This window comes from Acanthopagrus latus, chromosome 6, assembly GCF_904848185.1.
Source record: "Acanthopagrus latus isolate v.2019 chromosome 6, fAcaLat1.1, whole genome shotgun sequence".
NCBI lineage: Eukaryota > Metazoa > Chordata > Actinopteri > Spariformes > Sparidae > Acanthopagrus > Acanthopagrus latus.
Genome location: NC_051044.1, coordinates 12036888 through 12062514, shown reverse-complemented (window position 1 = coordinate 12062514; position 25627 = coordinate 12036888). Strand labels below are relative to the sequence as shown.

General features: G+C 40.7%; 3 protein-coding genes across 6 annotated transcripts in view; 1 reads left to right on the top strand and 2 right to left on the bottom strand.

Moving 5' to 3' along the window:
* LOC119021789 (mitogen-activated protein kinase kinase kinase 12-like) overlaps positions 1-7669 on the top strand; it is a 30518-nt gene extending 22849 nt beyond the window's left edge. For both annotated transcript variants that reach the window (XM_037102288.1, XM_037102289.1), the window contains exons 8-14: positions 2563-2672; positions 2845-2961; positions 3443-3580; positions 3863-4571; positions 5089-5156; positions 5783-6083; positions 6568-7669. In XM_037102288.1, the coding sequence (XP_036958183.1) occupies positions 2563-2672; positions 2845-2961; positions 3443-3580; positions 3863-4571; positions 5089-5156; positions 5783-6083; positions 6568-6654 (1530 nt within the window). In that variant the 3' untranslated portion in view covers positions 6655-7669. The remainder of the gene's footprint in view (positions 1-2562; positions 2673-2844; positions 2962-3442; positions 3581-3862; positions 4572-5088; positions 5157-5782; positions 6084-6567) is intronic.
* Positions 7670-8676: 1007 nt separating this feature from the next.
* Positions 8677-19868, bottom strand: LOC119021199 (poly(rC)-binding protein 2). Of its 3 annotated transcripts, none has more exons than XM_037101292.1 (13): positions 19703-19868; positions 18332-18453; positions 17353-17376; positions 17228-17260; positions 16948-17064; positions 16720-16851; positions 16421-16549; positions 15801-15875; positions 15075-15116; positions 13883-13982; positions 13534-13586; positions 12988-13157; positions 8677-9958 (listed from the first exon to the last, which is right to left on the bottom strand). In XM_037101292.1, the coding sequence occupies exons 2-13, from the start codon at positions 18398-18400 to the stop codon at positions 9922-9924; spliced, it is 981 nt and encodes a 326-aa protein (XP_036957187.1). In that variant the 5' UTR covers positions 18401-18453; positions 19703-19868; the 3' UTR covers positions 8677-9921. The 3 variants fall into 3 exon arrangements, with proteins under 3 accessions (XP_036957187.1, XP_036957188.1, XP_036957189.1); XM_037101293.1 differs by having other exon boundaries at positions 13883-13955; XM_037101294.1 differs by lacking the exon at positions 8677-9958 and adding an exon at positions 9976-12308.
* Positions 19869-20286: 418 nt separating this feature from the next.
* LOC119021200 (proline-rich protein 13-like) lies at positions 20287-24087 on the bottom strand. The gene is made up of 4 exons (XM_037101295.1): positions 23992-24087; positions 22020-22082; positions 21365-21903; positions 20287-20829 (listed from the first exon to the last, which is right to left on the bottom strand). Exons 2-4 carry the CDS (start codon positions 22033-22035, stop codon positions 20794-20796), a joined length of 591 nt encoding a protein of 196 aa, XP_036957190.1. The 5' UTR covers positions 22036-22082; positions 23992-24087; the 3' UTR covers positions 20287-20793.
* Positions 24088-25627: the final 1540 nt, after the last annotated feature.

The following is a 25627-nucleotide window of genomic DNA, read 5'->3' as shown; positions in this document are numbered from 1 at the left end:
TCTGGACAAGTGAGTCAGAAATTTTAAATAAATAAATAAATAAAATACAAATACAAATGAAATGGTCTTATTAGATTAGGCAGCTCAGAGAAAAACAGGATGAGGGAGAGGGGGGATGACATGTAGCAAAGGGCCAGAGGTCAGATTTTAGCCCTGGGCCACTGCAGCAAGGACACAGCCGCTGAAAATTAGGTGCAAGATAGATGGTATTTACTATTTTTTGTTCATTTATTAGTGGTAATCAAAAAAAACCCAAAATGTTTGTTTTGCTCTCCAGCACCAGAACAGCGTGTTTAATTATGTTTTACCTCTCGCTCCAATCGGGCAAGTGAGTTACTAAATCTACGAGCCTATCGTTGTATTTCACTTGCCCCAGGCGTTCAGGCAGTCCCTATTGTGCAGCCCTGAAATTAAGTCAAAAAAGCACTTCATGTGACACTTTATATGTAATTAAGGGACAATGCAGTTGAGAATCATCAATTCTCAAGTCACAGTCTCCTTTGTCAAATAACAACTTAAATAGTTATTAGATGTATGAGCTCTTAATAGAAGCCTCCTGTCGACAGCAGCCAGCGTCTCGACCAGTCATTTTGCTGTCAACCCACTGCCATTTTATTTCCAGTCTGCTGCAGTAACTACAGGCAGTGCAGCTGCACAGGGGCCCCAAACCTCTCGGGAGCCCCACTAATAATACCTGCGCTTTCAATCACAACATATTATTGTTGGTTCCTTTGGCCCTTTGTTCCTTGTCATGTGAGTGCTGATTTGTGTGGTCAAAGAATGGACCTTTTTCATCCTGCCCATCATATCAGAGCGTGATGGGGAAGAAGGTCTGTGTGATGGAGAAAGACGGTGCGGGTGTGGGGGATGGGGAGCCCGTGACAAATATGTCAGACCATAGCGAACCCAAACAGATGAAGGATAGCAGACTTAGAAGAAAAAAAAAAAAGTATAATTGTGTGGAAGATATGTGTTAACTCAGCCGTGCAGAACCGCGGATCCATTTAAAACTCAAGCATGAATAATCACGAGGGCACACACAAACACACAAAATGAATACCATTTCATTTTGTTTTTCTCGCAGCAGCCCACCGCCTCCTCCTCCTCCTCCGTTTACAAAACACAACCCTCTTTCACTCCTTCCACTTATCCTTGATCCTTTATGTCTCCCCCTTGTTCCAGTTCCTCCCCTCGCAACCCTGCCCAGTTTCTCTCCTCGCTGCCCTATAATGGATTTTTCTTGTGACGCTGGAAAGAAGTATTTGCTGCTGGAGTGTATTGATTGCTTTAATGGCAGGGCGCAGGGAGCAAAGGCAGGGAGAGAGAGAGAGGAGAAAGAGGGGACAGGAGACATAGAAGAGTGCGCACAGAGTCCATTAGCTTAATAAGGAGAGCATCAGTCATGCACAGACAGAAGTATACACACACACACACATGCACGGACACACACGTGTGGTGCGCGCACATGCATGTTTGTGCACACGCTCATATATCTGACTTCCTTTGTCCTCTGATATGACAGGTATCAGATAACAGCTGTCACGCTCCACTGTGTACCAGAAAATGCCCACGCTGCATTTTTTTTTTTGTGCTCTTGTCATGTCAGTTCATGTCAAGTCTCACTCCCTGCATATTGATTATCATCTGACGGCTTAATGGGTTCAGTTTCAGACACACGCATGAACCCTCTGTAAGTGAAGAGATGGAGCTGCAGTGAAGCTTATTCTCAATGTTAATTCTTTTGTTGTTAGAAGTATGACTCAAGTGAAGTCTTGACACAGTGTTTTCCTGAAAATGATAAGGTTTAGGCACGGCAAGCTGTTTTGAGCACCACCTCAGCAGGATTAATGTTAAAGTCATTGTGGAGAGCATCAAAACTAACTAATCTAATGGTTGTAGTTAGCCCTTAGTTGACTTATTTAGACAATTTTAGCTCTCAGCTTTTTTCTGTGTTGTTTATTGATCATCTGCTTTTCCAACTTCCAACTTCCTCACCCAACATCCTCACCCCAAAGTCCCTCGACAAATACATGCACCTAATTCTGCCACTAACCTGAGTCGTTCTTGATGATCTCAACGAGATAACACGGTCATTTTGAGCCTTTTCAAGCGTATAACTCTAATAAAGATACATATAAAAAGAGTTGCTTCTTAAAATGTTACACAAATGTAGAGCTGGAAAGAACAAGCTGCCGGAATATTAAATTCTGAATATATGATGAAGCAGGCGCCTTCTTTGTCTCCTCCTGTCTGCTGCATCTACAGAGGAAGAAACGACATTCCCCAAATAAATGGTCCGTCTGATTTTAAATTACATGACCCTCAAAGTGTGGGCTGATTTATGACCAACAATGATTTATACAGAATCTAATTACACATAGTGGTAGTAAGTGAAAGTTGGAGGTAGTGATGGCGGCAGAAGTATTGGTACTAATTATCAGAAGAGGAGGAAGACACCGTCATCAGTCTTCTTATCAATAAGAAACATAGGATATATTATATCAATATATTGATGTGCGTCATTGATGCTCTCTGACGGATGTGTTTTACGTGTGTCTCCAGGTGGAGTGGAGGGACGAGGTGAGGCACCACTTTGAGAAGATCAAGTCTGAGGGGACGTGTCTCCACAGGCTGGACGAAGAGCTCATCAAGCGACGCAGGGAAGAGCTCAGGTTAGCGGAATCAATCGTGATGAGGACGAACCCCCTTGAAATACAGATGGGGACGCACAGAAAGTAGCTACGCCACTTAGAAAGACATGGGGGATGTGAAAGCCGTATATATTTATGGAAGTAAGAAGATCAGTGTATTAATTAATGTCCTTTTTTTGTTCTCTTCTCGCAGACACGCGCTGGACATCCGGGAGCACTACGAGAGGAAGCTGGAGCGAGCCAACAATCTGTACATGGAGCTCAACGCCATCATGCTGCAGCTGGAGATCAAAGAGAAGGAACTGCACAAGTACGAAAACCGTCATTGATTTACAGTAGATTGAAAAAGTATTCACCCACCTCACAGCTTTATAACACTGACTAAAAGGGAATTGGATGTCTTTTTGGACACAGATCAACAGAAATATAACCTTTAATGTCACAGTAGTAACATAAGATTATAACTGAACGGTCTTTTTTCACATCTAGCCAAAGTAACAGACAATAACAGTAATTATTAGTATTCAAGCAGACACAGGGAAGCAGACTGTAGTGCTTGTGAAACGTATGGCAGTGTAACAGTAGGAGAACTAGGGCTGTAATCACTGTAAGGCTTTATCCATCAGCGTTGGTTAAGCAGTGTGCTTTTCTAATAAGTTCACCCGTAATGTGAAGTGAATGGCCATTACACCCAGTCACACAGGGCCACAGCGCGTAACAAAGTGCTCTCATACGACGAGTAGCCACTGACATCCATTAAACGAGTATTGGCTCTGTGTTTTAAACGCCAGGAGGGAGCAGTCACTGGACAAGAAGTACCCTGGCTGCTTCAAGCACCACAGCTCCAGACAGTCGGCCTCCTCCAACTCGATGGAGAAACTCCTGAAGAAACGCAACGTACCTCAGAAACTGCCCTCACACAGCAAGAGGTGAGACAGCAGGGAGACGTCCACTAAGGCTTTTGTTTCAGGATTAGTCTGCTGATTTTCCAAATGTTCTTACTTGTCCATCTTCAAGCAAGTTGCCCTGCTGTATTGGTGCTGGGCTGGCAGCCCGTGTGAGGAAAGGGGTTGTAGAGTATCATCAGCCTTATCCTTTCATTTATATGATCTAGACTGCTGATCTGACTTCCAATTATTAATAAACGCAAATTACTATAAGGTTTATTCTTCTCCCCTGTCTTTAATTAAATATTTCCCTGTCTCTTCCAGGCCAGACTTGTTAAAGTCAGAGGTCATCCTCCCAAAACTGGACTCTTCGATGACCCAGGTCACGATCCCCAACAAGGGCTCTACCTCCCCCGGCCGCTCACGCCGAGGAAAACCCCGCTACAGGAAGGCGGGTAAAGGCAGCAGCGGGGACCTGGCTCAGCTGAAAGCCACTCTCTCCTCTTCACTAGCAATGGTCAACTCCACCACATCTGTTCCCAGCAGCAAGCAGCATCTGGACCCGAGTGCGGCCCTCAGAGGCCTGCAGCACGATCTTCTGCTCAAGAAGATGTACTCCTCGAGCCCGGACCTCATTTCGACCACCCTGGAGGCTGAAGGGCGGAGGAAGGGGCAGGCCAGGCCGGGGCTGGACAGAGCGGGCAGCCAGAGCGCCTCGGCCGGGCTCGGGGAGAGTAGGACTGGAGGGCCAGATGAGGGGCCGGACGTGGGTGCAGGGACGGACGATCTGGCAGATACACCTCCACGCAGTGACACGCCCAGCGAGGACGCAGGTTCGATTCCGTTCTCCAGCAGCCCCGACTCGCCGTGTGGCCGGGGAGCAGCTGCAGGGAGGGCGTCCGTGCTCGGGAACCCCCGCGTTTCTCACGAAGGCGAAGAGAAGGAGGACGGCACGGTGATCACACGCTCGCCCAGGAGTCAACGCCTCACACCTGCAGCACTGCTCTACAGGGCCGCAGTCACACGCAGTCAGGTGAGACTTTACCAGCAGTGTCAAACTTTAGGGAAATCAAACCATTCTGATGTCAGTTGTTGCCAGTTAAGCAACATACAAAACATTTTCAACAGCATCTGTCGAGAAGTTAAGGTGGAATAAGAAGTCCAGACCAAACCTTTCGGTGTCTGATCTGCTGTCTGTTATCACCATCACTCCATTAAGTGTATCCTCATTTTTATGTATACCCAAAAAGACGAAATTCAGGTGTTTGATTACAGAACACTTGATTAGGAGTGAATTACTGCCACCTGTGCATGTTGCAGCTGATTTGTCAGCTGTAGTAGTACCTGAGAGCATTCTTATGTTAGATACGAGTCATACGTGTTTTCAGTCACAGGTTTTCTGAACATGGTTTTATGTATAGTATCTACCCAGGGTGTCATCAGGGTCATATCCTACCAGATGGCTCCTCTTGGCAGGTGTTAGGATTATCAGTGTGCACTAAAAGCGGAGGAAACACTGATGTCATACGTACTCTTACTTTTCTCCGCAGAGACGTGGCGTGTCATCAGAGGAAGAGGAGGGAGAGGTGGACAGTGAAGTGGAGTTGCCAAGGAGACGGTAAGAGTTCGATCTAATTATCACAGAGCGGCTGCGTTCGCATACGAAACGTTTCATACGTTCATTTTCACATAAATCCGTAAGAACATTTACATGAAGCCGGATTGACGTCACCCAGAGCTGCGGCGCGTTTGATCTGAAAATGGTGTGCACTGCTCTGCAACAGTTTTCGGGGATGAACAACACGTTTTCCAGGAAATGTTGTCGATCAGGCTTTGAGGAATTGTTTCTCTCCTCTTTGTTAGAGGTGTTAAAAAGGCAGACTAATTAGTGCACCTGGATTACACAACAGAGTCTTCAACGCATCTCTGTTTCAGTTTTAATCAAAGTCTTGTGTCAGTGAGCAGGAGGCTAATCAGATGGAACAAATGACAACACCTGTGTAGGTGTGCAGGGACTTTTACACATATTATATTAACAGCAGCAACAAGCAATCACGCTAGTTTGACCTGTATATTCAGCCCAATGTAATGCCAAAAGTGCAGCATGTTAGGTTTGAATCTCTCAACATTTTTTTCATCCAGCATAGCACAATAAAGAAAATAATGGCAGTACAAAAATAAGAAAATGTTTCTAACTTTACTGTATATGTAACCTTTCCTGTTTTGTTTTTTTTCCCCACTCAGGCGTCCTGTGAGCATGACAAAGTGCCAGTCGCTGTCCACCTTCAGCTCAGAGAACCTGTCGGTGTCGGACGGCGAGGAGGGAAACACTACCGACCACTCGCACAGCGGCACGCCAGACGTGGTCAGCACCAACACGGACGAGCGTCTGGACGACAAGAGCGACGACCTTTTGTCTCAGGGCTCGGAAATTCCCGCCGACCCGTCCGACCCCACCCAGCTGGGCTCTGACGGGTTGTCTGAGAAGGAAGCTATTCTTCGCCAAGTCAAGACCCAGCTCGCCAGTAATGACCACAATTATGAGGTAGGCGGCAGGGAAGGGATCAAAGGAGACGGCAGGATACAGACTGATATATATACAGAGGGATATTATCCTCATCCCCCCCTCCACATTCCCCGGTAGCTGAAAGAGAGCACCAGGCTGTTTAGTATAATATGTTCGCCTAGTCTGCCTGACTTATTGATCTTTTATCTGACTGAGGTTTGCGCAAGTACGATGGTTCTGAAATATCAGAAGCCTTACTGTGCTATGTATCGATCAGTCCATGGTGCTGTCTATGGTGCTGTGACAGGTTGCAACTTGCAGTAGCAGAAGATTGAGAGGATCATAGATTATTAGTATTCCCAGCCTATACCTGTGTTTTCACTTTAGTGTTGGCTTAGAGCTGTATGTCCCGTCAAAAATGTATAAATCATCTACTGGATACAAGATCTGCAAATTTGCAGTCAACATTTATGAGTCTGTTGCTGTTGCAGCTCAAATGATTAATGTTTTTCTCCTGAACCAGGGCCTCTACGATGACTCGGACTGTGACAGTGCAGAGCTGGACCACTCAGGCAGTGCAGAACCCAGCCAACCACCAAGCAACTGGTGAAAGTCCGACATCCCAGCCCACTCAAACACCCGCAGATCGGGCCGGTGAATGCCTCTCTTACTCTTACAGGAAGGGGGTCATGATCAGGGACATTGAAGAGAGGCAGGAAACGAAGGCCCGGGTCTTTCACCACAAGCAGAAACGCAAATCAAATCCTCGGTGGGTGTCCTCAAAGAATCTTGCAAAAAAAACATAAAATCCCATTTCCTTTAGAGGTAAATGCATCACAGTGATGTGAAACTGAATCGGGACATGAGCCGAGTCGACGGCGCAGCAAACCCCCCCTCTGGTCACCCCCAACAACCGGCTCAAGATCAGCTTTGCAAGAACAAATGACACCTCAGTGACAGACACCTCGGTCAAAGAGGCCCTCTACCTGACTGTCTATTAATATCATCTTCCAGGTCAATTTGTATTTTTTCCTCTCCGTTATGAAAATGTGTCATTTATACGTTATTTCACATCATGTCATATGAGAACATAATTATAAAATCCTATCAGGGCTTCTATTATACTTCAATGTTTCCCTTGACAGCATTAGTGGGACAGACGCTGATGTTGCTGCTTGCACTTAATTTATGAAATGTACTGATTTCCTAGTGATCACTGTGTCATATTGAATTTCCTCTAAAAAAAGAAATATTATGCACTAATTTATTGTTAATTTACAGTGAAATTCATTGATATTCCTGAAGAACAACGATTACATGTTTTGATTTGAGTTGTTTGCATTTTTATTTATATTTACGTCATGGGTTATGTTTCCATTTTATACTCCTGTGTTTTAATATAAGTGTAAATATGTGATGTTGTAAAATGAACAAATTTTTTAAAAACGTGAGATTGTATAATTTAAAGGTGCTGATGTTTCTAATTTGTTTGGCGCTAATCTATTTGAACCTCAAAAAGCTTATGGTAGTAGAATGTACTGTAGCTGCTGTTCATGTCTGAGCATCAAAACACAGATAAAAGAGGAACATGTGAACAAAGTAAAAGCAATATGTCTGCTCTGGTACAGTATGTCCTTTCATTCAGGACAGACAGGCTTTTTTTTTTTTCTTTTTTTTTATTAGCATTGCAGTGTTTACTGTATTAAAACAACAACAACAACAAAAAAGGTTGAAAATGTATTTCTGAGCAGCTGGGGGTGTATATAGCATCAGAAAAGCATGCTTGTGGATAAAAGTACAGATAGCCTATTGGTCACATTTTGTGACCCAGATCAAAATGAGACATCAGATCCATCCAGAGATGAGAAGAAATACAACAAAAGCAAGATTTAAGTTTTCTTGCACACTCAAGTCACCAAAGGCAGGTGGATGACAGGACACTGAACACCTAAATGGAGAATGAACAAATTAGCAGCCCCCCCCACTAATGATATCGGTGGACGTCTAAAAAATGAGCCCTACAACATCATGATGTATCCTCAGATCAAGGAGATTCACTTGTGCAGATCACTGATCACCTTAAATGTGTCCAACAGAGGGTCATTTCTCATTAATGCATAAGGGCTTCCTCCATATTAGACAGTATGATACATGGAACTCTGGTGTTGATGTACGTGGTCCCTTGACAAGCCATCTTTTGTGCATGTGGTTCGATCTGACTGCACAAAAGCACATTACTTCCTGTTCCGTTAAAATGATCCCACTCAATAAGCTATAAATGGCAGCTTCTTTTTTAAAAAAAAAGCTGTTTTAGTTTAAATTTGTAGACAATTTTAAACTGATTGTGTCCCCCCTCAAGATTTCAAGCTAGGAATCCTCCTGCAGGATGAATTGTTGCCAAAAAGCAAACCTACTGCCCTCTAGTGTCTCAACTGTGGAGGTACTCCTGTTTCCCTTCGATGCCGACTGAAACAACCCTGTACGAACTGAAACGTTTGCTTTTTATACAGCATTATTGTAACAGTACAATAAATATATTTAAGAAACGATTTAAAAATAAAATCAAACTTGTAAAATCTCATTGTGTGTGTGTGTGCGATATGATTCAAGACAAAAACATTCTCAAGAGAAGTTGTGGTTTGAGCATTTCACATCTTTATTTCTTTCTTTTTTTTTTAAACAATGTTGTGGCACCCAGGTCAACAGTCTCAAAAAACGTGCACAAAAGTTTTTCTTTTCCTGCAAATAAAAAATAAAATAAAATCTTGACTTGAGCAAAGCAAAGAGCAGGAAATTAGTGTTAACTCACAACCCTTTTCTTTGACTAGTTCCAGAGCTTCAACGAGTTCAGTTCTCAGCCTCATCACATTTCATAGACAGATCAGTGTCCAGGAGTTAATCCCCCCTTTGGTAGATAAAAAAAAATATTTCCTCCATTTAAAACAAATATTCCAACATTTTTTTTTTTTTTAGTATATATCAGTCTTTACAAAAAAAGCGAGGAGAACCCTCTGCTTCCGACCCCTAGAGCCAAACCCAAACCCCCAAAACCTCCCCATCCCAGCAAAATATCAACACATGATCTTAGGACCAGGAGAGGGGAGAAAACAGGAATGACATGTAGAGGGGGGGCAAAAAGTGACATGCGTAATCATACACATTTTTAAATTATCAGGATAAATTCAGTGAGTGTAAGAACATTTGTCATCATAACCAAATATAATCGGTGACAGTGCATGTACAGCTACGTATTCTCAGTGACACGAGTGTAATTCATGTTACAAGCACTTCAGTGGAAAAGGTGACAAGGGGGGAGGATGCTGTGTATATTTAAAGCAAGTGAGTACGGACATAAAATGGACAGACCGACTTGTGGAACTGGGTGAGGAAAAGGAGGGTGGCGTGTATATAAACACAGAATAAAACAGTCACTCTATTCTTATTTTTGATATTTTTTATTTTTTCCTTTTTTGTCTTTTCCTTTTTAAAGAAAAAAAACTGACTGTACAGAACTAAATCTATATGCCTATTTAGAGTTTTTCCAACTCTACTCCTCTGTGATGGGAAAGAAAGAAATTAAAAAAAGGGAAGAGAGCGAGGAATTCATAGTAAAAAAAAAAGGTCTAATAGCAACTCATTAAAACCTCCAACTCGAGTCAAAAAGGGAATTAAAAACCTAATTGTTTGCTTCTTTCGACTAAAACCAAAAAAGAAAATAAATAATGAACTTAGCGGATCAAATCAGAGGCAGATGACATGATTTCAAATGAGGAAGAGGCAGTATAATATATAAACTCTTAAGTTGGATAGTTGCATTGACTGCTTTATGGTAGCCGATGATATAAAAAGTGAGATTTAGTGCAGATGCAGTGTCTTATCAGTTGGCTGCCAGTCCTGTGGCCTCAGAGGAAAGCCTGGAGAAACAGACAGAGAGACACCCGGAGACCAGGGAGGGAGAGAGAATAAGGCATGCAATCAGACAGACAGGATAAATGTCATTTTATCTACATTACATGATCATAATAAAAAGCTAGATAAGGAGATCATCTGGATTTACTAAACAGAAGAAGTATGATCAGTATATATACTTGATTCTTTGATAGAAGAAATGTGTCAAAGAAATAGTTCAACATCTTAGGAAACGTTCTTATTTGCATTCCTGCCAACAGGCAGATGAGAAGAATGATAACGACAAGTTTAGCTTAACTTGTCATAAAAAAATGGAAATGGATGGAATCAGCTGGCCTGGCTCTGTCCAAAGGGTAACAAATTCCAACTACCAGCACCTCTAAGGCTCACTGATCACTACGGATGAGCAATACAGCATCATCTGTAACCTTAAGTGAAATGGGTGGTCCTAAACGGATAATGGGATGAGGCAGAAGTTTTAAAATTTAAACCTGAATTTGATATGGGTTGATCAGAAAATGCCATATTCATTATTTACTAGAAACTATTTTCACTTAATACGATTGAGTTTTAAATCAAGATTTTGATCACAAGAGTAAGAACTATTTACAGAGTTTTTTACCTCCAAGTGTCTCTTTGAAATGGATATATACATTTATATATATTTAAAAAGAGATTTTTTTTAATATCCAAAATAATTAGCAATGCATGTTAAACATATATTTTTTAATGTAGACAGTAGATGTTCATTCCCTTCTGTCTGGGCCCCATAGTAACAAAGAGACCCTCAGCATGTGCTCAGATCTAGCCTGGCCTCCGCTGAGAAAGTTATGTTTCTACCCGCATCAGTTGATTGGACGGTTTGTTGGTTGGTGTCCATGATTACACAAAAAGTACAGAGCAGATTTTCACGAAACTTGGATGGAGGATGGGTCTTGGCTCAGAAAAGACCCCATTATCTTTTGGTGCGAAAGGGATGGAGCCCGGATGTTTTTCTCACCATCTCCAACATTAACATCAATCAATATTTGTTGTTTTCTCAAAGAATAAGATATGGATCTTGATGGAAAAAATAAAATAAAATCAGGTGTATTTAGGTGGCTGGTTTGAGATGCACTCATACAAAAATACATTAGCTGTACTGAATACTAATTTAAGCTGAGTAAATCCCTACTGATTAAGATATTACATCTCATTAGATCAATTCACACAAAAAAAGACTTGTCACTGTTGCGTTGCCAGGCAACCAGCCGAAACTGTAGGATGTCTGTTCTCAGCCATTTCCAGATCATCTCCTCTAACTCATCAAGACAACAAATAATTCTCAAAATGTCAAACTATTCCTTTAAAATGATGCTAAACTTGTTTTTTTGTTTTGTTTTGTTTTTTTTATTTGTCTTATCAACAGAAAAATCCTAATAATTGGTGGTTCGGTGCCTTTTATACCTGAGGGCAGATTTACTTCTTACATAAGCCAAAAAAACAATCATGATACATATAGTCTACATTATAACCGCAAACAGTAATCACTTAAAATTTACTACAAGAAAAACTATTCCCATAAATACAATGTGACATCTTAAAGAGAGCCGCTACCTGAGCAGAGCTTACACGAAGAGAGAAATGCTTTAGTGAAATAATTCACTATCCATGCTAAGTTCAAGTCGTTTAAAAATATAATGCACTCAACATGTCATTTCTTTTAGATACAGCCCAATCAAGCTACAGATACCCATTTTATAAATATGGCAGCAGCCATCTGTCTGGCTCCTTTGTGTGCATTCGTTTTCTGTAGTAAGCGTGGCGTGGCACAGCCAGATACAAAAGCAAGTGCAGGTACAGACAACAAAGGGCATTGTCAGTACTTCAGCAGTAGATGACTTATGTTTCCTTCGTTAGTAAGGGGAGAGCCTTCGTCTTTTAGACTTGGAGCTCAGCTCTGGGGCGATTTTGGGCTCAGTGGGGATTGGGTGTGTGGGGTTACTGGCCCCGCTGACAACATGGAGGGCCAGGAGAGGGAGGGGCTTGAGATTGAGGAGACTTGACACACAGGCAGGAGAGCTGGGAAGCAGGGAGTCAGTGGAGGAGGAAGAGGAGGAGGAAGAGGAAGGAGGAGGCGGCCCTGGAGCCAACAAGGACAGAGGGATGGAGGCTGAGGGGGGCACCACACAGGAGGAAGAGGAGGAGGAGGAGGAGGAGGAGGAAGAGAAGGAGGAGGTAGCAGCAGAGGAGGTGGTGGTGGTAGTAGTAGTAGTAGTAGTGGTAGTAGTAGTAGTAGAGGTGGAGGGAGGGCACGGGCTGGTCTGTTCAGGGTTCAAGGAGGAGGAGGAGGGAGGAGGTTTAGAGGACTCTACACTGTAGAAAGAGAGACAAGGAGAGAGGGACAACACAGTCGGGATGGATCACAGGGCAAGCTGGTGAGCAATGGGTGGGGGTGGAGGGGTTAGGTGCAAGAGGAGGGGTTAGGTGTAGGAGGAAGGGTGAAGGAGGTGTGGGGGGGGGTCACTCAGGGGTGTGATCAAAACACAAGACAAAAAGCTTCATTAGAAACAAATGGGTGGTTCAAAAAAATATTTATAAACAAACCAAAGCAGAAGAAAAGAAAATCACATCTCTGGTGATGAATCGAAGAGGAGCAAAGTAAGGGTACAATAAGGGGGAAAACACCAACAAGTGCAGACTGACAGAGAGCTAGCAATACCAGAGTAATGACGAGCAGTAGCCAAAAAAACACCATTAACCCATTAATTTGAGTTGGAGCACAAATCCCAAACTAGAACGACTGATGCAGCAGGTAGGCCCGTTAGGTATTTTCATATAATGGCAGGTACAGAAACTATTTTATTCTTCTAATTTGGAAAAATCTTTTTTTCTTTTTTACATTTATAGACTAAATCAAAATGAACTGAAGCAACCAGTCTGTAAAGTGAAACTACATGTAGCACAGAAACTGCAGCGTTTTGATATTTAAAAGCCTGTGACTAAAAGAATCACCTGTTGGGAGCTAGAAACGGTATTTAACTGATTATCTCACCTTGCGTTGATGAGGTACTCCGCCAGACTGATGCTGGCAGGTGAGCCTGTGATGGTGACCTGGCGGTCAGTTGATCCATCCACTGGATTTGCAATCTTGATCTGGGCACCCGACATTTGCCTGATCTCATTGATCTTGGCTCCCTGGCGGCCGATGATGCACCCAATAAGCTGTAGTGGAGAAGAACGGCAGGGTTAAGTAACAGTTACTCTTAACTAGACTCTGAATGATAGAATGAGCAGATGGCTCTGGTAAAGTGAGGCCTTGTATACATGTGTACAGATATTTGTTTAAACACATATTTCCAAGTCCACACAATGTTCCTTTAAAATCTTGTTTTGCAAAATATCTGAATACCTGCAGACAAGGCCAAAACATTTTATACACATATGGTGGTCATACACAACTTTTTGATAGCTTTAATCCTAATCAAACCGCATAATCAACATTAAGATTTTCAGTTCTTTTATTTGAATTGAGGGTGTGAAGACATGCCTCAACTTTAACTGGTAACAGTGATAAAAACAGACTTTTTGAAGTACTTACATCATTTGGAATGGTCATCTCATGGGAACCGGTTTGAGCTGAGGCATCTATCCCTAATAAACATAAGAATGATAACCAACAGTGACCAGAATGCAAAACCAATCTACATGCATTAAATGTCATATTTACCAAATTCGTTAAAATTTTAGGAGAAAGATCCATCTTCTATTTCCAAAACTTGGCTGTGTAGTTGTAGTGTTTTGTGAGGATTATATTATCATTCATCATATGTCAACTCAGACTTTTCCTCAAATGTTTGAAGGTCAAAATCAACCGAGATGATATTATGCAAATGCTGACTTTGAGGCTGACGAGTTCAAAGCCAATGGGCCTTGTTTGTGCTGCGTACCAGTGAATCCCTGGTTGCTCGGTGCAATGGGGAAGGGGCTCTGCTGCATAGCCAGCTGGTGAAGCTTTGTGAGCTGTGGAGAGATAGCAGCAGAGGAAGACTGTGAGAGTGAGAGAGAAGGCAGGGAGAGAAATTGAGGAAATGGGAAAACACAGGAAGAGGGAAAAACAGAACAAAAACATCACAGTCAGTACAGACATATACACAGAGAGAACCTGACCAAAGAAAACTCACACAGTCCACTCAATACTGTTCATCTTCTCAAAAAGTTCTACATGGATCACTGGTGTCTGACAATAGGTGTGTTTTTGGTCTTGTCTATGTGGGGTACCCCAAAGGCATTCCTCCAAAGTGCAGGCTGCATCTCTTGGTAATGATTTCTTGCAGTCTTCAGGGTCAGGGCAAAGTCATAATACACAAGGGAGGGAACTCTCAATATGCATTTTGAATTAGCATCCCCAGTTATCACCATTATAGCTGGAAGGGAAGATTTAGGGAAGTGAAAATTGCCATAAGTAATGACAAGCTAGTTACATAAAAGGGTAAATCAAACTGTTTAAAGGCTTTACAACAAAAATGAAAAAAGTAAACTGTATAAATGTTACCATATTTCACATGATATTTGACTGATACTCTTGCCAATATTCAGTGGCAGGTAAGACTAATAACATATCGTCTATCAAATCCAGTGTTCATTTAGATGGAACTTCTAAAGCTCATTAAAAAAAACGACAAAATATTATTTGAGACGAGACACCAGTGAGCAAAGCACAACGTAGTAATAAAGAGCTGATGAAGAGGGAGGAAAGAAACCACATGTTTATCTGAGACAGACAGACTAATGAACAAGGTATGTCCAACAACACAGAATACAAGGGAAAGAGTTAGCAGCAGGAACACATCATTATTCATGGAAGAGTGGAGAGAACAAATGTTAGTTTAAATGAAAAACTAACTACCAGCCAACTCAGGAACTAAATAAACATGACGTTCTAACAGCGCTGCTCTGTAAATAGTAATCTAATCTAATAATGGTAGGTCAAAAACAAAACGAAGGGGTAAGTTCAGCTACAGTTAAAGGCTGTGAAAGAAAAAAAAAGACAGGGGGTGGGTGGTTGCTCATTTTGGAAGAGGACAGTTGTAATTATGGATGGGAGTGGTGGGGTCAAGTAAAAACGCCTACTGCACTTACATCTGGCTGTGGAATCGCGTGCTGTCCTTGTACGGCATATGCCTGAAACAAACGAAAACAAAGCTTTCACAGGCCGCACATCTGATTTAGATTTTGGTCAGGTTACATCTCTCATAATATGTAAGTATCTCCTGAAGACTCAAACACATCAAAGCCTATTCTGGTCCAGTCTCATTTAAGAATATTCAACACGCAAGTCTTTTCCAAAGCCTACACATTTCTAAAAAAGAAATCTTTAGGTACATCATAGTGGAATCAAGGAAAACTTTATTTACAAATATTATTTTTTTTTTGGCTCAGACCAACAATAGTTGGCCACCACACCCCTGAAACGTTTTGTTTGAAACAATGAAATATAAAGTGACAAAGGCCACGACAAATTTCTTAGGCTACTTGAGCTGTTCGTACTCCCTTTTTAAGTACTCAGTTTTCAAACCATTTCAATAAGCTGATCTGGTTTCTAAACTTTAATTCCCTCTACAGCTAGTCTTGACTATTATGGTCCTGGCCAATCAAATACCATTATTATCATTATTATTATTATTATTATTATTATTATTATTATTATTATTATTATTATTATTATCACCACCATCATCATCATCATTATAAGCACAATTATGGTTCAGATGCTGATATAAGCAAAAATGACAGACAACTGAAGAAAGCAAAGCATCATCAATAAAACAGGTGAGATTCTGCTTCCATCTAAAGTGCCATCAGTACCTGTCCACCTGCAAAGATGACGGGGGATCCTGAAGGTTTGGGTCTGTAGGGGATAGTGACCCCTTTTGGGGGAGACTGTACAGGAGAAAAAGCAGGTGGATGTGTTATTACATTACAACCAGTGTTACCATGTAACCACTACAAGTGTAGCACAACACTGATACTAGCGTTAGATTGTAGTAACACAAGTATAACCACAACCAATCCCAACAACAGTACTTTATGTGCCAATTTGAAGTCTTAAGATGTTATTTTCCTATGTGATACAGCTGCATTTTGCACATTTAGCCAAAGATAAACATAATCTAAAAGTATAATTAATATAAGTGAAGCGATTTAATTATTTCTTACAGCTCTATAATTTTTGATTCAAACTATATATCCAGTATTTAAGTCATCCATCAAAGTACCTTCAGAGTAATACTTTGTACATAGTTTTATGGTAATTTAAATATGTGTAAAATGCTACAACTGCAGTCCTGTGTGTCGGCTCAAGACAGCCTTGGTCCAAGACAAACACACAGCACCATAAAGCCCAGACATCGCACCCCTCACATCATTAATTCAAAGCCCAACAGCTGCCACATCATTTGCTTCATTGATTTCATGAGTCCACTTACCTCGAGCATAACCACACAGATCTGCTTCACACACTCGATTATCGACTGGGGAGTTCCAGCTATGGTGATGGCTCGCTCCGTGGAATTGGGGAGCATGTCTCCTGCCACTTGTACCTGAGCACCTGTTGACTGCAACGCACAACCAGAGTAATGTGAGAATAGACCTCAAGACCTGTGTTCCATCAGTGCCTGGTGTACCTAAATTCCCCAGGTAGAAAAGGTGACATCACCTAATACTCGAGGGGTGAGGCTAGGTTTGTTCCATATGTTTGATACTAGATGACCGTCTCTACACATACCTCTCGAATTTCCTTGATCTTGCAGCCACCTTTCCCGATTAGGGAGCCACACTGGCTGGCAGGCACCACAATGCGTAGGGTCACTGGGGGCTTGCTAGTAGCTGTGCTATTTGTCATTGAGCTGCTTATGTCCTAGAGAAAATACGAAGACAAGAGTTGACTTAGATTGTGTTTGGGCTGATCACTGATGACTTGTAAATCCATTAGTTAGTATAAATTATGACCTACCTCTTCCAGCTTTTCAATGATCATGGAGAATGCTTTAAAGATGGCGGTGGTTGGACCTGCCAAAGTAATGATCCTCTCAGGACAATTGCCCTCAGAGATGTTGATGCGAGCCCCGCTCTGCAGACAAAGAGAAGAGCAAGGAGTTAAAAGATGAAATGAAGATGGAAGACTTCAGATGGTAAAACACACTGTGCAAACTCTGGCCTCTCAGGAATGACAACTTTACATCCTGTTATATTTAACCCTAACTAGTGTCAATAAAGAGGATTAGGGACCTCACCTCTTCTCTCATCTTCTTCACAGATTCACCTTTCTGTAAGCAGACAAATCACAATGTCAGACTTACGAACGCAAAGTAAAGCAGAAAACAATCAAATAATGGACTTAAATTATGTAGCAGCTTACCTTCCCGATAATACTTCCAACTTCCTAAAATAAAAAGAAGATTTATTAGGCTGAATGATCATCTATTAACACCTTTAATGTTTTCATACCATAGAGCCTGACCCATCAAACCTCAATAGCTACAGCATCGGTGCACTATCTTCAGAAATCCGTCAGTAGTCATATACTCTAGGTCTAAGGACTGAGATACACGCTTTATCATAGACAATTCTTGTTTTTGTCACATCCAACACAGACTGAAGATGGTGCTGTTCACCACAGTAAGATATATTCAAGCACACAGTATCTGTAGGCTGCCAGTTTCTAGCTAGTGCTTGGGCCTGTTTTAGGATGCTAAGAGCTAGTACAAATGTGGAGGATCGTTTTTGGATGTGTTACAGTTTTGAGTATCCGCAGTATAAGCCGATGCAACAGTGTCACATTTTCAGCAGCCCCTTTTTGCTGCATGGCATCTCAGCATTTGAAAGCACGATAACAACAGGCCACTGTGGGACTAAACATGCAACAAGTGTGTGGCTATGCTGCTGTTGTGAACGCCAGATGGATTAATGACAAACACCAAATGCAATATCATGCCTCTTGGTTATACATTTTACCAAGTGACAGAGGTGTTGAAATGGCTTAGTGGGTATCATCTGAACTGTCGCCATTCAAAGACGAATGCAGGGAAGAGAGCCGCCTCCACAATTTTGAAGGTAGAAAGGACACAAGTGCTTTATAGGGGTATAACCAAATAGCAGCAACGTGGCAGCAAAGAGGAACATGTTTATATTTTAGCAAAACGAGTCCAGCTTTCCAGTCCAGTGTCACATATACTTTGCTTTGAGGTACAGGATCACATCACCGAGTCGATAGCCTTACTCAGTCATCACATCAAAAGTCCCTGCCCTTCATACATCCCTTGAGAGCCTTCATTTCGATAAATATTATGTCATAGTCTATTAGTGTGCCGTCACAAGCAGCTGATGGGTGACCTCACCTTGCCATGCATGAGCAGCCTAATGGTAAGGGTGACATTGAGCCCTCCTTCAATCACACCGGAGTCCATAACTGCAACCTAGTTGTTCGTACAGAACTGGGGTCTTTGGTCACTGAGATGATCTAAAAAAGGGACAAACAGACACATCAGACAATAAATTAAATACCAAGACTGACAAGTGAGGAGACTGAAATGCAACAGTGACTTAATAGTACACTTATTGTAATTTACATGCTAGCATTGGCTAATATACAATTTGATCTGACCTTAGGAGATTTCACAGTTCTTGAAAACTGCAGACTCTACCTATTTCCATTCCTCACCATACTTTTGCTTCATACAGATATCCCCAGTTTGCTAAGCAATTATCTTAATGATTTCATACCAAACTACAATATTAGTTAAATCACACAGCCATTGGCTGATAGCGTTGGATGATAAATATAGTATATGATGTTTATAATTAGTTATTCTTAAAGACAAATTACGCTTTCAGGCATAAAAATGAACATATTCAGAGGAGCTTGGTAAATTTCTAAGATAGCGTATGCTAACCTTGATGCTTATTAAAACTAATGCGTACCACGATCAGTCATACAAACAGCTCAGTCTACTTTTACTGTGCCACTAAGTTACACGCTTACATAGTTGTGTGTTGTGTTTTATTTTTAATGCTGCTCCGACCCAAGTTATCCGACTTTAAACAGGTAAATTAACACTGAAACCATCGCAAGGCTAACTAAAAAAACATAAGATTGTATGCTAACAGCGACTTCATCATTAGCTATGGATCAAGTTTATCAACAAATCTGCGGATAATTACTGCCTCGACACTACAGTTAGACCTATATTAAATAAAATACACCCACAAGTATGTTCAGTATGAAAAGCAGGTATTTCTCTGCTTACTTCGTGTGTGTTGTTGGGTTTAAAGTAAGTCCATTTAACTATTATCGCTTGCTCTAAGTCTGTTAGCAACTTAGCATGTTGGTCGCTTGCCGTGCTTGGAATGAATGAAGCATGCGTGCGCTACTTAGCAAAGCTAGCCACTTAGCTTGACAGGTTAACGTTATTAATAGCTGCCCAAATACCTGCAACCTTCGTTGCATGGTAGTTAGGTCCTCCTTTGGTCAAGTGAGGGCACCAAACAGCAGACAGCTGTTTTAACGCAACATTAAAATCAAACTTCCCCGTGGCTAGCTGAGCTAGCTGAGCTAGCCTAACGTTTCTGTACAGAGACTGCGTGCTCATCATCACGCGGCCTGTTAGCATGCTGCACGGGCAGCAGCTAGCTGCTGGGCGCGATTTCTTTCCGCTACTTCTGATCACAACAAAATTACAAAAAACACCCAACATCAAATTAAAACTTACCTGATTCGTATGCTGGTAAGTGACCGGGGGGAGGGTTGGGGTTGTAAGGGTAGAAGGGGAGAGGTTCGGGAGGGTAGAGACCCGGGGGAGAGTTTAGAAAGGACTCGGGGAGAGGGAAGAGTGATGTGAGATCGAGCTCCACTCCTTTACACAAAGACAACAAAATCATCACCTCTGAACTTTCCCCTTTCACCCAAACCAAACCCCCATCCCGAGCTGACCCGGGGACGACACACATTCACGCCTACTTAAAAAAAAAAAAAAAAAAGAAGTTGTCGCAGCATATTTGTGGGACTTCATGCAGCAATACGGCATCTTTAATTGAATTATTATAATTTACAGACAAGACTTTTAGCGTGCAATAGTTAACATTAGTGCTCTGCTTTACAACATCACAGTAAGAGGTGGATGCTGGAAATAACAGATAGCACGTGTTTTACATATATTTAAACGTTTAATTTCTAAATAGGAATGCTTTGTAATGTGTTTATATTAACAAACTTCAATAATACATTTACTTATATGACCACTAGTGGGCTTCAAGTGTACTACAACTTCAATATTTACCAAAGGGGCGACACATGTCTATTTAAACATCATTTATTGAGCAGGATGTGGGCCTTTTATACATTATAACAGTTGGTGCAGATTCAAAACAACAGAGAGTTTTTCTACGGTTGTGTTGAAGTGAATGTCCTGCATTCAAAACCTAAAAAAGTAAAGGTTTAATCTGCTGAAGGTGTTTGAAGCATCAAAAGTAAAGACAATAAATATCTGTAACATTGTCCACCATTGTGATTTCACAATTAACAATGTACATATTTCTAAAGCAAAGTTGCACATTAAGAAAGTTGTTTTTGCATATACACAGAGCCAATGCACAATATAATAAAACCACACATTTTCAAAGAAATCCTGTTTATATATATATATATATATATATATATATATATATATATATATATATATATATATATATATATAATATATATATATATATATATATATATATAGTATGACCTTTTCTGTGTTTATTGTTAATAGTCAGTGAGGCAGCTCTTCTGTGAAAGCCTTGTCACGAGCCGGTGGCCTCAGTCTGAGTCACTGCTGCTGCTGCTGCTGGAGGACTGGAAGGAAAGAGAGAAAATACATATGTACACATATTTTAATACCTTTGACTTTTAACCACATACAACAAATGTATTTCATTTCACGAGGGCAAAATCTGTCATTATTGACAAGATGAAAGTTTAAAAATGACCTCCCATTACTCACAAAGTACACGGGGTCAGAAGAAGCTGAAGGAAAGTTATTATCACCTCACTATTTCAATAGCTGTTAATTACAAACCTATTGTAATAGATTGTAAAGGATCATGGATTCATTTGGTTTAATCTTGCCTACAATCTTCTTCTCCTCCAGAAAAAAAAGTAGATGTAGGAATAGTTTTAAGTATTTGTATTTCTCTGATCCTTTCTGTGAAGGCGTGCAGCTCTTTGCACTCTACATGACTCTGTTTATATTGTTTGGTGAAGGTGTGTGTTTGCGGCCCTGATGGAGCCTGGAGCTCAACAAGTTTCATCTTTTTATCTAATACTGACACGTGCATTAGGGGCCGTTTTAAACAGTTCTTACAAGGTGTATCTTTAAACCAAGTCTCACCTTCCAGTGACCGTGTTTGTTCCACTTGTTGGCTTTCTTCATCTTCTTCCTCAGCTTTTTGTTGGCTTTATGTCCGAGCAGCCCCATTCCTATTCCTGCCAATCCTCCGGATAATGCTCCACCGAAGTGATTTACCCCTCCATGATGATAACCTCTGTAGTTGTAACCGGCGTGGTGATGACCTATGTGGTGGTGACCCATGTGGTGATGACCCATGTGGTGATGGTGACCTCCGTGGTGACCCCCACCTGGAAAACATGGGTATGGACCCGGGGGAACACCTGCAGGAGGGACTGGGCCTACTGGATATCCAGCTGGACCCATGGGATAAGGATGTGGATAAGGTCCTGGAGCTCTGTAAGGCATCGCCCCTTGGGGTGCATTGGTGGACATGGCGGGGTTCATTGCAGCTGGGTATGGTGGATGTGGAGGCTGTGGGAAAACTCCTGGTGCAGCAGGATACGTGTATGCAGGGTTGTAGCTAGGTGGGAAGGCCGGGTTTGGTGGGCCCACCATAGGAGGCCCTGGAGGGGGAGGACCTGATAGACATATAAGCACACATACATGCTGATTAAAAAACATGCAGAAAGTGTGTGTGTGTGTGTGTGTGTGTGTGCGTGTGTATGTGCATGTGTGTGTATGTCTAATATCCTACCTTGATTTGGCCACATGGTTATGTTTTCTGAACAGTCAAATGCTTCTGTAGTAACACAAAATCCTGAGGAAACAGTGAAAAGTGCAAAGGTCAGTGATGGATAACATTTTAAAAAGGTTTTTTTAAGATGCATAGAAAAAGAAGAAGAAGGCAGAATAACTTTAGTAATATGTTTAAAAACTAAAACCACTAATGTACCTGTCAGTATCAGGGCTTTTAGTAATATTGGACGGCAACTAAACCAGGGGTAAAAGAAGCTAAGTAGTAGCCAGAATATGTCTGGTTTGAATCCCTGACCAGATGGCACTACATTCTGGCAAAATCACTGCTGGAAAACTGAGGGTCAAGATCAGGTGTGAGATCCTGTCGTTGTGTCTTCAGGCCTCTCCAGCTTATAGCTTTATGTTTGTACTCAGGTTAAAGACGGATGATACATTTCCTCATGGCTCTCAAATGTCATCACAGCAACTTCTGTGATTTTCAGCCGACTATGACATAATGTGCCCATTACATGAGGAGGAACGCTTCCTGACAGCTGAAAATGTGACTGGCAGATACTGTGTTCAGTATGAGAGGAAGCTCACACATCTGTCAAATTCATTCTGCTAACTTCTCCTCCCTGACAGCTGGATCGATATTTGCTGTTGCTGTGTGACGTGCTGTACTATTTCTATCAGACAATAGAAGTACAAAAGGCCTTACACAAATGCTCTCTTTTTTTTTTTTTGCCTGCATATTCATTTAATATCAAAAAATGAAGAACAACATGGCTTTGTTCATTCAACACAGTGAAAGAAATTGTGGTGGAACATTTTTTCGTCATATCAAATGACAGAAGTGTGACACAAAATTACAGTAAACCAATCTGCTCATGATCTTAATATGAAAAAAAGCTTGTATGTGTTGTTGAAAACACAATTATGTCAAATTGTTTTCCTGTGAGACTTACATTTTCCCACTGTGAAGCTCAAACCATCCAATAATTTATAATGCTACACGATTAATACATTGCCATATCAACACAATAGCAGAAACATATAATTTGATATAGTCTATAGTCAATGAATATTAATGAAGTAAAGTTAATATACATGAAAAGAGCAAAATGTATTATCTAAGGAGTTTCTTATTTTGATTTAGTATTTGGGTGTTGCTTAATCTAAATCCATAAAGTCACTACACATTCTTTCCATCAGTGCAGTTCTGTGGTTTCTGTAAATCAGTTAGAAAAATCAGTCAGTAAAAAGTTTTCACTATCACACATTTTATCACTTGGCTCTACAGCAAATGTCTCGAAGATGACTTCTAATTACTCGTTTTGTCCACAAGAAGGTAAAAGCTCAATGGCATTCAACTCACAGTGATATCAAACTTTATTTGAGTAGCGTCAGAACCTGTGACAGCTGTTAATATCACCTGATCAGTGAACTGACTGTATTTATACTGTAAAGAAAATGGAATGACTAATCATTCTGGGTAGATCAAACATAAATTTGTGGTGCCTGTACAAGGTGTCACAACATTTGTATTGTGTGTGATGAGATTTAATTTTTTTTACTGATTGATTTAAGAATTATTGTATGAGATAGACAAAAAAACCCTCAATTTACAGTTACAATAGCACATCAGTTTCCACCCCATTAGGTGGGCTACACCTGAAACTGAAGAAAGTTTTCCAATTAACCTCACCTGCACAAAAGGTGATTTTACTGTGGATACATCTTTATTACAACTGAGCAAATACTTGGAAAAGAAACTACACCTCTTACAAACATTACTGACGGACACAAAGAGAACTCATCACAGCTCATAAAGCTTAAAACATGACGGTCTCAGAAATCACATGTACATTTCACAACAAATGCAAATCTACATCAGCTCACAGAGATCAAATTACAGATCTAAACTAGGTCTGAATAATCGCACTTTTGTAGTTTATCAGTTTTATCATGAGTAGATTTCGTTATCTTACCTTAGAGACTTGCTTCAGGTCTGCTTAAGTTTCGTCAGGAATAGAGTTCCTTATATGTCTTCCGCATTGTGGTGCATGGGAACAGTAAAAACATGCACGATGAAGCCACGCCCACGGTACCCGCACACGCCCATTATTTGCGTAATGGAAACAGTCCAATAAGCTTTGACTGTGAAGTTGATCCACCAGTTTCTGTGGTACAAAAGATGGTCATAATGGAAATAATGATGTTTACTCTCAGCCATTGTAAATTCTGTTTCAGTGACACACACACACACACACACACCTGACATGAAATAACCAGGCTATGATTTACACTCCATAGTCACACATAAATCCATTACATCATGGATCAGCTGGTATGTAAACAGCTATACATGATACACAGGGCTCTCTATAGTTTTAATGGACTTTGCTCTAATAAAGACAACAAAGAAATTTACCAAAACAATTAAAAACTGTGTTTTTGGCTTGTCTATAAATCACTACCTGAAACACACTTTTATAGACTTGCTTGCTTTTGCTTGCTTTAACTAAATTTTCAACTTTCATTCTTTCTACTGTTCTCAGACTATTCATGTTTTTAATTTCTGCCTTGTGATGTCTTTTTTTCTTACGCCCTTTAGTACTTAAATCTACGTAAAGTCGTTTATTCTTTATTCTGTTTCATATTTTGCTACTCACAAGCTTTTTGTGTTCCTAATTACTTTAATGTGATGTCATTTTCTAATCGTCCTTTTACATTTTTTTAACATTATCAATTTTTTTTTATTCTCTCTTCCTTCTCATTCCCTTTACTTGTAATGACTCATATTGACTCTCTGAGTTTTTACATTTTCTGTTCTGCCTTCCTGTTTTAACTTCACCTTAGACAAGATGTCCTTGTTGAGCGTTCATAACATTATCAAGATAACATTATCTTCCTGAGTTTCCAGCTTTTGCTTGTTTGTCATAGCACTATGTAAACTCTGTTTTTAAAGATGCTATCTAAAGTATTGTTATTATTATCAATATTATTAAATGCATATTTTTTAAATTACTTTTAAAACAAATACAAACAGAACTTTAGGTTTGTTGCATTAGGTTTACATTAGGGCTGTCACCACATCAGATCTTCACTTCAAGGTGATCAAAATAATTCATGATAACGATATTACGATACTGATCTCACTACAGGTAGCCTGTCCATCTCATACGTTGTTTTCTTCAACAAGATTTGGTTTGGCAGTGGTAGCCTAGACATTTTGACCTGTCATAGTAGGAAAACGACAGGTGTCACTAATAACATTAACATTGGCTGTTATATTGAGCAGGCCATCACAGTGTAATAGGGATCCAGCATGCACAATAACAGGATGTCAAGGCAGCTGAATGGAATTCAGTCATCGTTCATTCAATAACTAACACCTGTGCTTTTCAGTGAAAAGGAAACCGCTGTATGTGAGATCACAGAGCCACCAACCAGTCATTGTGAGGATCTTTATAAAGAAATCATATTTAAATTGAAAACCAAAAAAATGTGCAGCAGTTATATAACATAGCGCTGAAAAATAGGATATCATTTAAAAATAAGACTTATTGTTTACAATAGAAATGTTGTTGGACTTTAAAATGTCCCAACAAGAGGGGTGTGTAT

What these genes read in the sequence shown, in the direction of transcription:
- LOC119021200 (XM_037101295.1), bottom strand. An exon ending in ACAAACACGGTCACTGGAAG is followed by an intron (nt 20,830 to 21,364) that starts GTGAGACTTGGT and finishes CTTTCCTTCCAG; the next exon opens with TCCTCCAGCAGCAGCAGCAG.
- LOC119021199 (XM_037101294.1), bottom strand. Translation starts at nt 18,400, where the DNA reads ATGGACTCCGGTGTGATTGAAGGAGGGCTCAATGTCACCCTTACCATT. An exon ending in TGAAGAAGATGAGAGAAGAG is followed by an intron (nt 17,065 to 17,227) that starts GTGAGGTCCCTA and finishes CTTTGTCTGCAG; the next exon opens with AGCGGGGCTCGCATCAACAT. An exon ending in GAGCAACCAGGGATTCACTG is followed by an intron (nt 13,587 to 13,882) that starts GTACGCAGCACA and finishes TATGTTTATTAG; the next exon opens with GGATAGATGCCTCAGCTCAA.